The sequence below is a fragment of the Diadema antillarum genome, unplaced genomic scaffold, assembly GCF_040938485.1.
Source record: "Diadema antillarum isolate AM-2024a unplaced genomic scaffold, OU_Dant_1.0 scf00000095, whole genome shotgun sequence".
NCBI lineage: Eukaryota > Metazoa > Echinodermata > Echinoidea > Diadematoida > Diadematidae > Diadema > Diadema antillarum.
The window spans coordinates 1,524,119-1,539,258 of NW_027270984.1; the positions used below are offsets into that span (position 1 = coordinate 1,524,119).

At 40.1% G+C, this 15,140-nt stretch overlaps 1 protein-coding gene across 1 annotated transcript; it reads right to left on the minus strand.

Moving 5' to 3' along the window:
* Nucleotides 1-222: 222 nt before the first annotated feature.
* On the minus strand, nt 223-9,928 carry LOC139718471 (homeobox protein Mohawk-like). Its single transcript, XM_071629943.1, has 6 exons — nt 9,768-9,928; nt 3,258-3,426; nt 2,393-2,543; nt 1,416-1,871; nt 1,024-1,096; nt 223-310 (listed from the first exon to the last, which is right to left on the minus strand). The coding sequence occupies exons 1-6, from the start codon at nt 9,917-9,919 to the stop codon at nt 223-225; spliced, it is 1,089 nt and encodes a 362-aa protein (XP_071486044.1). The 5' UTR covers nt 9,920-9,928.
* Nucleotides 9,929-15,140: the final 5,212 nt, after the last annotated feature.

Here is a 15,140-nt window from a genome sequence, read left to right on the forward strand (position 1 = left end):
GGGGACTGTCAGTCCCAAGGCCTTCATGAGTTGTGACAAATTCTGAAAACATCTTTGCTGGTTGAAGCAACAGCTAAAGCCATCGTCTGTCTGAATGTCCGTCCACAGTCCGACAAAACAGCTCCGACATGACTTCAAGTTTGTTAACAGAGACATCAGTCCAGTATAGCAACATGGCTAAGATGCCGAGAATGTGACAATGAACACCAGAGGGCGCTTCTACTACTTTCCTCGATGTCGGGAACGCGCCATGTTGGTGAGCGCAACAGCTGCTACTATCTCCTGCCAGTACGTTTCCTCGTCTTCCTTGCTGTAAAGACAGAGGGAAAGTGAGAGGGAGAGAGACGACACGAACAATCATTCATTTATGAATATGCATTACCTGATACAACTCATCAATATTCATGGTCACATGGGCAAGGAAAACCTCATTCACCTCCCTGTTGAGGATACTGTTCCTAAACATTGCTGAATTAAGAATCGTCTTTTGATAAAACAAAAACAATTTATTTATTTATTCAATTGTTTATTTCAATCTATTTATTTCCTTCTTTCTTTATCTCTTTATTTATGTATTCATTTATTTATTCATTTATTTATTCATTCATTTATCTATTTCCTATTTATCTATTTATTCTATTTATTTATCTATATACACTGTATTTATTTTATGAAAGAGCTCTGGAGGTTCAGGCCCACCTCTGCTACAAATATCATTTGTTTGCACAAAGGATAATGATAATATCAAATGATATATTTCGACATTATGCAAACTTGCCTGAGAAATGTTACGGAGTTTATTCCTACTTTGTTGTGAGGAAGCAAAGTGAAGAATCATCCACATTCAGTGATATTTTTCCACCGTATAAGCACGTTCTGCTTGGATGCTCAAATTCGGAGCACAAACTCTCATAACTCAACGAGGCATCTTTGTCAAGACATCGTAACATTGCATGGTGTCAAAGTTAAAGACCGACAAAGATCGCTTATTTTGAAGAAAGTACACAAGAATAAAGGACTCACCATTTGAACTCTGGATTTTTAACGTCTTTCAAAAACGACGTCCAGTCATCTGACGACGAGGCAAGAGAGTATTCTGTGAACAAGACAAGATAAGGCGAGGATCAATGTCGCTTCCTTGAATGAAATGTGCATTCCCCCTTGTTTTACATTAAAAAAATCATTGAAGATACAACATTTGTTGTTGTTGTTGTTTCTCACCTTCATCATCCCACGGTCGTGCATCTCAATGAAGTAAAATACCGACTGGCAACCAACAACTTTAAAAAAAAATAACAGAACGGCGCATTCTTGCCGATTTCAATTTAGTGAAGAAAAAAAAATATTCGATTCTCCCTATCAGAATATTTCACTTCTTTCTTCAGAAGGGACGAAGGAACGTGAATTTTATTTACCTTCAGAGGAATGACGTTGGCGAGAACTAAGGCAGGAAATCGATGAGGTCGAATCGGGTGACGAGGAGAGATATTCATACTCGTTGGAACCCACGGAATCCAATGCTGTGAACTTTACCCTTTGACCTCTGCACTGACCCGCTGTGATCTCTGCGTCGCTCAAATTGTCCGTTGTTGGCGATGGATGCGCATTCCGCGCGCTTTCAGACGGCGCAGGACAGTGCGCGTCATTCTGCAAATTCCGTGCGTGCTCATAGGAGTCATTCAGATAGCGCTGGAGAATGGTGTTCTTGAACTTGTGCGTGGTGGCGAGCGAGTGTTTGCCGTCAGTGGCGCTGCTGTTGTGCGTCCAGGTTGTTCGAGTACCACGGCTGTCTTCGTCATCCCTGACGTCATCATCGTTGTCTAAGATGACATTTGCATATCCTGTGTCCAGCATGGGATGGAAATCATCCTCTGTCAAATGAAAAAAAAAAAAAAAAAAAAGAGAAAATATCTTTCTACATTCCGTTGATTACATTGCTTAATGATAACTTGCAAGCGAGGCTCATGTCTGAGCAACTATTATGCAGATACAATGTCATGTATAGCCATATTGCAATTGTTATAAAACAAATTTCCCATGTCAGAAAATGATAAAATTCCAAGCTGGAAATAAAAACTCGTACATATCTTTGTTTGACAATGTTGTCGTAGTTCACTACATGGTGACATAACACATACATGTATATGCAACCAGCAATAAAAGAAACTCAGGAATATTAAGTGACAAGATTAACCACACTCGCTTTACCCTGTAGGCAGAAGTATTGGAACAGATCACTACAAAAACATTCTACCAACCCGTTAATAAAGGATCATATACTGCACCCTTCTAAATTCAAATTCTAAGAATTTTGGCTACAACATTACAGTGAGGAGAAGAAATGAGTGAGCCCATAAGGTGATGACGTCAGACTTCGCGAAACTATACGAACCTGTCGCCGTTTCCCTGGAACTGACACTGAGTCTTTCCGCGTTTCCTGTCACGTGGTTGTCATACTGTCTGATTCGCTGCTCCCATGTTAGCCACGGTCTGCCAACGGTGTTCTTCATTCGACGACGGGCATTAGCGAACCAGTTGGATACCTGGTTGAAAACAATACCAAAAACATAACGAGTGAATAAACTTCGGAGGTTACATGGTATCTTACATCGAAATGCACGCCAACTTTGTTGACGCGCGCTGTGGAAAAAAGCTACAAGGACAATCTTGATGCCTCATGACGTAAACTACATTAGCTGATCCTTTAATAAAAACCATCATCAAATTCTTTACAAAAATAAAATGACAGTCACAAGAAGTTTCAAAGTAAGCTCAACTCAATTTCATACGATTCTTTACTTGATTTACAAACTGATGTGAGAAAGACTGTTGTGATCATCATCGGTGACAAACTGTAGAGGGCGGTGTCACATGCCCTGCTGCAGAGCCGTTGGTGACAGGACGTATTAATAATTGCTCCAGCGACAATAGCTCCGGTTCTATTTTGTCCAAGGACATAGGGTTAGGGTTAGGGTTGTGTTAGGGTTTTAGGTTTAGTTTGATGTGAGGTTTATGATTAGGGTTATGGTTATGTTTGTGGATAGGTTTTATGTTTGGCTTAACGTGCAGATATTTCACGGGAGTAATTGTTGTAGGAGCAAACCATGTCATGGAACCGCCCTGTTAAAGTCCCGACGTCTTTACACTGGTACCATCCCCTCGGTACAATCACTGCGTCACGTACAGCATAGGTCCAAAATTATCAATATCATAAGTGACTATTATCATGACTTGTGATAACCGAAGAATTCACAAACCTGTACAAGTGTCATCTTTGAGTTGAGCGAAAGGAGTAGTTTCTCCCTCTTGTTGGGGTAGGGGTAGTCCCTGTGGTTATACAACCATTGCTTCAAAGGCTTCGTCATGTCTTGCATGGTCTGCCGCTTACGGCGCGCTCTGTTTGACATCAGAGACGGGTACAGGCTTCTGTTGAAATGATATCAAATAAATATGGAATGGATTCGTTTAATTTTCATTCGACAATTTTGTTCAAATGTGCATCTAATGATTATTAACGTATGAGTATTTTACATACACCTGTATCTCGACAATTTCCAACACGATCTTGCTTGTGAATGTTGGAAAAAGTAGCTCTGAAATCTTCCATAGCGGAAGACACATAAACGTGCCTCAGCGGCCATCTCTTTGTATGAAGCGGCCACCTGCAAACACGGGCTGTTGACGACACATCGTTGCACGCGTGTATAAAAAGAATGCAAGAGGCGTGAAAAGTCAAACAGGTATCCTGGCTGTAGCGGTCACCTGTTTAAAAAGGCCAATTTTTCTGTTATCAATTGAGAGGCCGCTGTAGATATAGGTAGATATATAATAGACAGCAATGTCGGCTAGTCATGCCACTTACCTTTATTTCAGATCGTCGGTATTGAGCCAAAAGGGCGATAACCACAAAAAGTTGGAACAGTTTTAGACCCGCTGATACCCTACCATAGAATGGGAAGCTTACGTTTCTCTTTACGGAAACACTTCTCATTCGTATGGCAGAATAAAATTTACTGTTTGCCTTGCATACTATATCTTTTCTCCAAAGCGAAAATTGAAGTAACGAGGCATTGAAGCTGGAACAGCACGATTGTTGCCCTGTCCGCTGATCATAAACTGGGTCTATGACTGTATTATTCATCAGACATTCTTAACGAATGAAATGTAGAATTATATTCAATATTCAAATTTCGCAAAACATGCGAGGCCTGTGTGATAATATCATCAGGGAGGTGTGGAAAGACAGACACCTATACCTGTTATCATTATTCTGTTACACTGAAAAATGACCGATGTGAAATTTGAAATATATATGGGAGTAGATCAGATTCTTCCACCTCCACGGCTGTACGGTCGACAAGCGTATATAGGTAACGTACACATGTATGAAACCTCTCTGGTGCATGTTAAGAATACAATTTGTTTCCCTCTTTGTGTCTGTGAAGCAGCAGGGTGCCACGCCCCGAAGAATGGGTTTCTACCAGGGAGGTGACAGGATAATACCCCCATCAAACGCTAGCCAAGGAAGTCTGCGTACCAAGGAATATTTTGTGGTCGAAGTAGAGAAACGAAACTAGATTCTACATATAAATCCCGCAAGGTCTTCGTCGTGGGGTACTTCGTACAAGTTGTTGCAGACATGGGCTCAGCAGAAGTGAAGGGACCTCGTACGAAAAGAGTAGTCTATCTTCAAGACTGAACGGAATCCAAGTAAGTCAGAGAGTTCATATCAATGTGTCTTCCCCTGATAGAGAAACATTGTAATTTGGTCATCGCCGAACCAGGGAGGCGGATGCCACATTGGGGGTGGGGGGGGGGGGGGGGGGCATTTCATGAAGCGTTTTGTCCGACAAACTTGCTCTCAGCCAATAAGATGCAAGGATTTCAGTAGCTTATAACAGTTTGTCAGAAAAAAAAAATATGACAGAACGCTTCATGAAATGCTCCCCTATCTAGTCGTGCTATGAGACACTGCATTCCGTTGTCCATGTTTATTTTTCTGAAAAGCTGGTTGACATCTTGTCCTAAAAATTGAATTGACGACTGCTTGTATGGTTGTGGTCTATACCCTCAAAGTCAATGAATTATCTTGTCTTTCCTTTGTTAACTAAAGAATGAACCACTGAAAACAACTACATGTTTACTGACAGCTTTTAAGTAATTGATAATTGGATTTCACCTGAGGGCGCTTTCCAAGAAACTGCAATGGCGATCACAGTCACATCCGTTTTATCTTCATATTGGACGATGCCATTGGACAAACTCCGTGCATAACGTAGAGAAATCTTATTCACCAAGGAGTTATATAAACGATAACTCCTTGGTATTACCATGGACCTATAACAAACAACACGTAGCATCATAAATGCATACGATATTTTCACTCGCACTAATCCCCCGAGTACCAACATGAGCCAGATATATAGAAGACACATAATTTATGTAAACGCAACTATTATATTTAGGTTTCGTTGCACAAAGTGAACGTGTACTATTGATAAGCTTTAATAATTATTTTTATAATGAATGCTTTGTGATGACAGATTTACTCCACCTCGTCTTTGCAAATCAGCACGAACTTCATCCTTTTGAAGTCGTGACATTCATTTATTTATTTATTTATTCATTCATTCATTTATAATTAAATATAGTATGTCTGACAACCTTTGCTAACTTCTCAGTGTGTTGTTTTGTTTTGCTTATTTTTCTTTTTTTAGTGAGGCAGGCTAAAATTTAGAAGACGGGGGCAGCACGTGTATAGCAGCTGAAAAGTAGTTTATAAGCAAAAGCATTCTGTAAATGTCGTTAACAACCCGTGAACAGGTGGTTATCGATTATTACGTGTTTTTCTTTCATAAATCGATTGTTCGGCGTGCTCCATCACTATCATACGTGAGTACAGTATGTGTGTGTGCGTGTGAGTGTGTGTATATGTGTGTAGTGAAGTTGGCGATAGGGAACGTGGATTTAGTATAATATCAAAAAAAAAAACCAACAGGATAAACGAACAGTCAAGTTTGTGTGTGTGTGTGTGTGTGTGTGTGACAGAAATAATGTAGCTGGATTGTTTAAAACGCCTAACAGTGAGACAAGATGGCAGGCATTCCTCAACACTCTCCCCATATCAATTTCATTTTCTTTGTGCGTGACGTTACACAGATTTCGAGACAAAACAGGTTCATGTTGTGGGGGAAAACTCGTGGGTCTATCGCAGATTCCGGATCGTGACCTGGGGAGGCAAACCTGCGGTGTGTAACTTTCGAAAATATTTTATATCTGCGCACATTTTCCCCTGTGAGGTAAATGTCACGAAGAAAAAAAAAATCGCCGCCACGACGTATTTGCTCTCTGGTTATAAGAACGAATAGCAACTAGAATTACTGTACAATGTATTTCAGTTGTCTGTGTTTTATTTGAAGACAGATTCCTGGCCTGGCATCTTGGATTTCTTGCAGTGGCGGTGCATCTTTGTGATAATGATGATGAGTATCAAATTATCGCATATCACGTGATGCAGAAATGATTAAGAGTCGCCTGGTAAGTTAAAAATAACATGCTCCCAATCTTTTACCGCCTTGATTAAAGTGTCGTATCACTGTTTTAGTTCTACAGCTCAAAAGTAAAGATCAAAAGTATACACTGCAAACATGCATCACTTTCATGTATCAGGTAGTTAAAGTTGTGCAACCTCCATAAACGAGTATCTGAATTAATAGAGTGCTAAAAGTCTATGACGCTACTATTGAGTTGGTAACGGACATCCGTTTACTAGTATACTTGTATGAAAATAACTTCTTCTCTTTGAAAGGGTTGTTATAATCATGATCACAAATGGTTTGGTCTAATGACCGGCAGCTACAACTGAAGGACATAAAATTGACGCACAATAAGTAATAAATCTTTCGTACAGCTTGAAGGATTTCCAATGATATTGGGATTTGGAAAAAAAAATGTTTACCACCTGTAGCTCTACGTGGAAATGTCAATTGACCACTGAAATAAAAAAAAAAAAACAGCGTCGGATACGCGCTCGAAATTGCTCCTGTGCATTGCGGTCAATTCGTGGAATTTGATGACCAATGGTAGTAGTAGGATCCCTGGCAATGCACTCGTATACCATCTTTCAATAGGCAAAAAGGACTTTCACTTGCATTTTGTGAGATTACTTTGCGTCAACTCGACATTTCATTGCGGCAAGATAGTTTTGAAAATTAGGGTGATCACAAACATTGATGTGGGTGCTTTTTCCTTTTATTTTGCACACCATGGATTAATAAACACACTAAACATAGAAAAACTTTTTTCATTAATTCGGATAAGGATACCTTGTTATTAGCCATATTTACCTTACAACCTAAGGACGAAAAGTGCATAATTATGTCGAGATTGTTATATTTATACAATACGGACCTGGAATGGAGAAAAGATTAAAAAGTTCAATATTCAGGCTTTACCTAAAGTTAGACGGAAAACCCGCTGATAGAGTGCTCTGGTGACAACTGCATACATCACACGCCCATATTTCAACATTAATATAATGCAACAAAATATCTCATGAATAAGAATTATCAATTTGTAAACCTTTCTTCTTCTTCTTTTTTTTCGTAAACGAGACATTACGAGCACAGACTAAAGGACAAACCGACAAAAAGAGATACTAAAATGAACGTAAAAAAACCCCAGCAACTTTGGTATCACCCTATGGATCTCTGCGTGCTATAGTGATGCTACAGTACCAGTATGCCATTCATTTGATTTTCACGCTAGTTGATTCTGATTGCCAGAAAGATCAGGAAAGTGTCTAGCACGTGGCATTATCTCTTTTGAAATCTACACAATGTGCTATAAAAGAAAAAAAAAAGAAAGGAAGAATGAAATAATGACTCACGTATGGGTTTACTTTTAAAAGACGTATCGATGGTTATGAAGCCGGGGATGCTAGGAATCATTCAGCACAAAGGCTCGTCATTTCACGAAACCATCGCATAGTCGCGAGTCAATAATTTTGGATAAGCAAAGACAAGCCATTTCTGCCCAAGAGCAAAACCTTTCCTTAAAGACTCAAGTTGAACTGCAGGCACTGTTAGGCCTATATCTATGCCCATAAAAGTTCAATAAATTCCTGAAGAAGACATTGCCAGCATCCGTAAGACAGTGAAAGTTCAACAATCCAGTCTCTCTGATAATCCATTGAAGTACATAAAAATATCATTAGCAAACAAGTTTCACTTGATTACTAGTACATTATTCCAGATAATGAATGATTTTGAGTGGCATTTGCTCCGCTTTATTCCTTGTTCACTCCCCCTCCCCCTTCCGCACAGTACCCGTAGAGGATTTTTACCAAGTCAACCATTAAGCAAATAAATCTACTACCTTGGTTGTGCAATGTGTGCATGACGTCAGTTTAATTACCGACTGACCGTACATGCTGCCTGCAATAAAGATATCACCGAACACGAATTCTTGTTGCAAAGTGGACGCGGATATCAGAAAAAAAAAAACCCAGCAAAAACAATACCCAGAGTGAAAGCATCGCGATGTTCACTGGTAACTGCCGTTGTTACTTTTTTTTTTAATCTCGAAGATGATATTTCAGCTCATTCTTTTGTATCTTTTGAGTGTTTTCTGTTTTTTCCGAAGTGAAAGGAGAGTCTGCACAGGTCATGAGGTAGACCGTTAGCATTTGTTTTGAAGATACATTCACGAGCACGTTATCTATCATGAAAGTCGCAGGGCCAAGACCACTAACTCACTTTTGAAATGCAATAGTTTAATGATTTTTCATTAAACTACGAAAAAAAAAATCCTTAATACATCAACATGAAAACTAAATCATCAACTACATCAACAAGAAAACTAAATATTTGATTCAACTTGTGGCTTCCACAAATATCACACAGGTGCGTGGTGACTAAAAAATCTCAGCACACAGGTTGGACAAAACATTTCGTGTATGGGTATTTCACCATGACTTCAAGGAGAACAAACCATGGACTTCACAGAATTCTCTACTCGTGACGTCATCTTGACCGTTGACGGTCTCGAATGCTCGGCCTCGGGTATACTGCACTTAGCATAACTTTATTCTTGCTTTATAGAGTCTGCGATTTCAAACAAGTTCACCATGCATGGCTGTGCACTTTGTGTCCTTTGTGTAATGTTGGCAGATTTCAAAATCGACTATTACTAAGAGGTATTATTATTGTATCATGGACATGGACAGTGTATCATCGGATAGTGTATTATAAATCGTTGAAATGACGCAAACTCGCCACGTTAGCATCCTTGTAAATCGCGGCCGGCGACAATGACATCCCAGTCCAGTCCATCCTCTTGATATGTTGATCATCCAGTCCATCCTCTTGATAATAATATGTTGATCATTTCATATAGAAAATAATCTCAGACACGATCGTACAACTACAAGGAGTAAGCTCATGTATATCAGCTGAACCGAAATCTGACACGACCAGAATAACAGCAGCAAAACAATTTTCGGATAGGTGCGTAGGTGCACATATTTATATCATGAGTTGTCAGTGCACGCAGTGATCTCAGACAAATCAAGTATCTCATAAATGAAGAATGAATACATTGTATTAATAAAAGTGGTAGGACATAGGGATCAGATCACAAATGAAATTGTTTAAAAAAGAGAAAAGCTGGTATCACCTTTCAGCCTAATTTTAACTGACTAAACTGACTTTACTCTACACTAAACAGCTAAATGGCACAGTAATCAGTATGATAAGTAAATTTCTCACCGATTCAAGCGATTTCTCAGTCGCAGGTTGTGTTGCCGATACGTTCCACAGGAGTCAGCTCTGTACGTGGTCGAATCATTGTTCCCTCCGTTGTTACTCGGAGCAGCAGCGAGAAGATCTCGAACGGAACTGGATGCTACATCACCTCCCATTGACGCCGACTGGACTCCAACAGTAAGTCCGAGCTCAACTCCTACCGGCCCAGCCCCACACCGATCTTCAGGGCTCGCCACACCACAAAACACCTGCTCTTTCATACGCCTGTCCTTTGATGGGGCAAAGCTATTGGTTCCAGTAGCTTGTAAGTTAGTCTCCATATTCCTCCTACTACAGCTGTAACAATATGTGTCAAGTTAGGTTTCAGTGACTGTCACTTCTCAGGCATTGAACCCAAGACTCGTTGGTTTGCAGAGCATCTAAACGCTGTGCACAACAAGACAGTGCAATGACGTGAACCACTGGCTACAAGAGTGAGAAGCCTAATACAACCGTAATTTATCAAGGATGTTTAACTAGTTGCTACTTTTCCACGAAGTACTCCATTCAGGCGTAGGTCGGGTGACGTTTCTGCGAACAGTATGAAGCGAACGGTGCGGGGGCATTGACACTATTTACACACACAGCTGATTGTCTGTACGCAGTAATCTCGCGTGAGTCACGGCTCGGTCGTACAACAACAAAGGCGCGGGAAACCAGACGACACCGCGAAGTTTACAAAGTCCAGACGACATCGACAAGAACGAAGAGGTCAATCGCGTGTGTATGAAATTTGCCCTCATCTCAGTCTGGTTCCTTTCATAGCGTGGTTTCTTGGTCGGCATGACACCATCTCCGTTTTATAGACACCGAAATTGCTAGTTTCGAGTGTGATCTGACTAGCAAAACGACGATTACATGAAATCGTGTTCATCCGTTCTCCTTATTGTTTCTCGCTCTTTGCCTCGGTCACCGGGGTTTTCTCTCTCTCTTTTTGCGGTCACATTCCAACACGCTTGATCATGATACCAGTACGTTTTTGCTGAAGCTGTATATTGGTCGAGAGCTCTATCACCCAACCATGGGGAGTGTCGCTATACACATGAAGCTTTTGTGCGCGGAAACACATGTCATATTTGCGAGTGTGTGACAACTTATTCTCATCCATGGCACTTTCATATTGCTCCTATACTTGCTGGGAAAAAAGTTTTTTTTTCTTTTTCAGGACCTTTCCTCCTATCGCGCTGTGTGTGCTGGTGTGTGTGTGTGTGTTAGAGTGGGCATGTGAGCGCGTGTATACTTATTAATATGTACATATCATATCACATTATATTTTAATATGTGCGCGTGTGCTTGTTATGCTTGATCATCGTAATGTGTACAATTTCATTACATCAAAGTTTCAAAACTCATTTTAGTGAATTATCATTCATAGAAAATTTTATTCACTAATACGTGAGAGACATTTACAACTCACGCTGATTGATAGACACTATCAAAGAGGCCTTTACCATCATTTATTGCAATCCAGATATCTGCTCTATAGACTGCCAAAAAAGGTAAACATATTCTGACACAAGAGTGGATACTACATGTACTTCCACGACAATATGGGTATAATCAGGGAGGTGGACCTCCCTGGTATAATGAAATGAAACCTCGAGCCATTGGTTCTGCAATCTCTCTTTCACAGCACATCGTTCTCTTTAGTAAGAATTCATAACATGATGGGGGGGGGGGGGGGGAGAGTTTTCGAGCAAGACTATAAGAGGTAACGTGTCAACAAACTGCTGGATTAAACGCTACCATTCCTCCCTGATTAAACCTGTTCATGCGATGGCATGTCATAACGTACCTCCTCATTAAGTTATCGGGAAAAGTCAGTTTTTGCAGCCCTAGAAATGAAAAATTGGTTCTAATCTTATACAGTAGACTTAAACGACATTTCGGTCTGAACAGAAGAAATTTTGGTTAAAGTGAATCCTCCACCCGAGTGTAAACTTTGCAGCGAATTTCCATCTAGCCGAGAACATTTCGGGGTTTTGTTTTCTTTTCCATTTTGCGTTTCATTGCAACAGAAAAGAAGTGAAATGCGCTGTAGCTCCAGGCAGTACATGTTATAATATTTATTGATATCTCTCCTTTCTTATGGCATAATTTTCTTACTGGTTTGTGTTAACAATCCGATATTTTTTTTTTTTGCTTGTTTCATTTTGCTTTGATTTCGTTTGGTGATGGCAGCGTTAGTTTTTGTACTTTGTACTGTTCTCGCAATTTGACGACCATCTGTTGATTTACTTTGTTTGTGTTGCTACTGAGCCATTAGTGAAAAAACAGAAAATGAGACTGGACTAAAAATGTAAAATCCTCCGTAAATTTGGACTATGTCTGCCCGTTGTGTGAACGAAATCTTATAGAACAATCGCCTCTGTTGTTTCGGAAACTGCATGCATTTCGCTCCTTTCTCACTCAACTCCTGAATGTGCCTTCAAGAGCATAATCACAAACTAGTGACTCGTAAATTTACCCCGCGCCACATCAAATCTTGTTGATCGACGCAAGGTAAATCAAAATGCGATAAACGATTTATTCAATTCTTTCACAGAGACCTTGCTGCACCCATGGAACACAGAGTTGGGACGGACTCCCCCCCCCCCCCCCCCCTCTCTCTCTCTCTCCATCTCTTTCTCTCCCTACCCCCTGCATGGATTTGTCGGCTTGGTTCATGCAGGTCTGTGGTTTATGACACTTAAAGGAAACCAAAACCCAAAGAGCAATGTGGATTGAGTGAGAGCAGCAAAATTAGTTATAGAACACATCAGTGAAAGTTTGTGGAAAATCGGACAATCGATGCAAACGTTATTAATTTTTAAAGTTTTGGTGTTGTAATGACTGGATAAGTAGACTACTTAAGAGTTCATGACGTCGTGTGTGGACAACAATATAAAGAAAATATAAAGAGAATTCCACAAAATTCATTTTTTTAAAACGGAAGTTACACATTCCATCAACTTGATACAGACATGGGTTAAAGGTACGTTGTAGTATATTATTCCTCCTGCTTTCTGAAAGCGGTTAGGGAAGTGCTCTTTCATTACGCTAGAAAAGTGAAAGCATGTTGAATTTTCTTTATATTTTCTTCATATTGTTGTCCACACATTCATGACGCCATAAACTCAAGTAGTCTCTTTATCCAGTGGTTCTAACACCAAAACTTTAAAAATTCATAACTTTTACATCGATTGTCCGATTTTCCTCAAACTTTCAATGATGTGTTCTACTGATGTTGCTGCTTTCACTCAATCCACATTGCTCTTTGGGTTTTTGGTTTCCTTTAAAGGTCCCATGACAAGATAACACACATTATCTCGTAAAACAAAATGCTTTTATGGATATTTCAATACCTACTTTCATGAAAGCCATCACTCAGAGTGGCATTTAACACCAATTCACGAAAGTGACAGTAATATAACAACGAAGAACATGTACTATACATTGTAATTCCACGAGTCCCTCGGAATAGTTTTGACGAGTTTATATTATTACTGCACTCTGCAAAGGATTGCTTCTGTGAGATCATCGATCAATCTGTCAATACTAAAGATTACTTTGCAAATTCTATAATTATCAAGCAGTATGTAATCATAACCATATTTGAATATTACTAGTAAACATTGCAGGATTTCCCGGTTGAGAAATTCTACTAAAGGTTGTGCTTGATGAAATTAATCATGCACAAACACATACATGTGTGTATATATTATGAATGATTGATATGATGACACAATGTATACAACATGAGTATAGTTTCTTACGTATTTGTTAAAGAGAAAATACAAACTACTTTTATGTCAACATTATGCACAGGAGATATAAGTAAAGAATACATGAAATATTCAAATTCATGAAATTCTTCCGTAGAGATGTTTCCTCGACGTCGATGTAGGGCAATTTGTCAATCAGTTGCAACGAAATATGAAATAGTCTCTTACAAACACTAACGATTACGAACGTGATGACATAGCGCGTGTATTTTATGCACTTCCAATATACAATCTGTAGTAAAAGACACAATGATTCGACGGAAAGCGCCGTTTTAAAGTGTCACAAATGTACACACTAGTAGTTATGTACATGTGGGATGTACTGTATGTATGGTTGTTTTAAAATGTGTATGTATAAAGGTTGACCAGATTAGTGGAGAACTTTCTATTTGGTATAGATACAGTACACACAGGTTGACGAGTTTAGTGGAGAACATTCTATTTGGTATAGCTACAATACATGTTGTTGATTTACAATACATGCTTGTGACAGGAAATACATTGTACCATATCGCTCACTCAACCTAGAATGATTTCTCACCCAATCTAGAATGTTCTAGGAAGTGTTTACATATTTGGCTGAGTGATGAAAAACATGCACTGTCCCTGTAGCCCAATGTGACTGGTAGTTATTTTTGGTAGGAAGTTATGCACATAGTTAGGCAGTGAGTCAGCTAGGATTTCTGGAACAGTCTTGAACTTGCTAGTATACAAGTATGTGGCCCTAGGCTGGAGCAAATTACAGAACATTCAAGAAAGGGGTGAATGGACCTATATAAGCCGCAGAAATTCTGCAGTAGGCAGAGTACCTAACACCTCTGCTCCGAGATTTACGTCACTTCTGGCTCTGAAGCGACTTGTTATAGTCAGTCCTGTGTTACCTGCTGACCTGCTCTATTTGTGGAGATAAGGCTTGGGAGACATTTTGTCTGCAGAGAATTAATTTGCCTACATTGGAGATAGCCTCCATTTTTATGTCAATGGACATTGCTACGACAAAGCTGTGACGGGCTGGATTCCCAGCTGGATATTATTGGCTGAATCATCATTCAACGCATCGACTGGACGCGGTCGTCATAAAGCCCCGGTCACGCAGCACTCCACGTCTAAATCACGTACAAAAAGTTATGAAAGTCTGGTGGACGTGGTCGTAAGTGGTAATTTTTTGGTCAATTTTGGTTTGGCCGTACTTTGTACGGGGTATGGCCGTTAGCGGCTCTTCCTCTGCTGAAGCACTGCCTAAGCACGGCTAACCACGTCCAGCTACGTGTATGTACGCGGGAAAAAATCCATTTGTCAGTGATAAGCCGCTCAACACACGCTATTTCCCGTGATACCAACGCGTAACACGCGTCAGATGACCGTGCTCTGCCCGTGACAGACTGCTAAACTTTCGCGTCTTACCGCGTCTCCCCAAATTTTAATCACTGCCGGAACACGGATTATCACGTGTGTTGCACGTGTGTTGCACGTCTTTACCACATGTGCCGCCCGTGGTTGTCCGTGGAATAAAATTTTGAGCAGTTCAAAACTTTTTACCGCGTCCGACGCCGTTCCAATTTTCTCCCGCGTC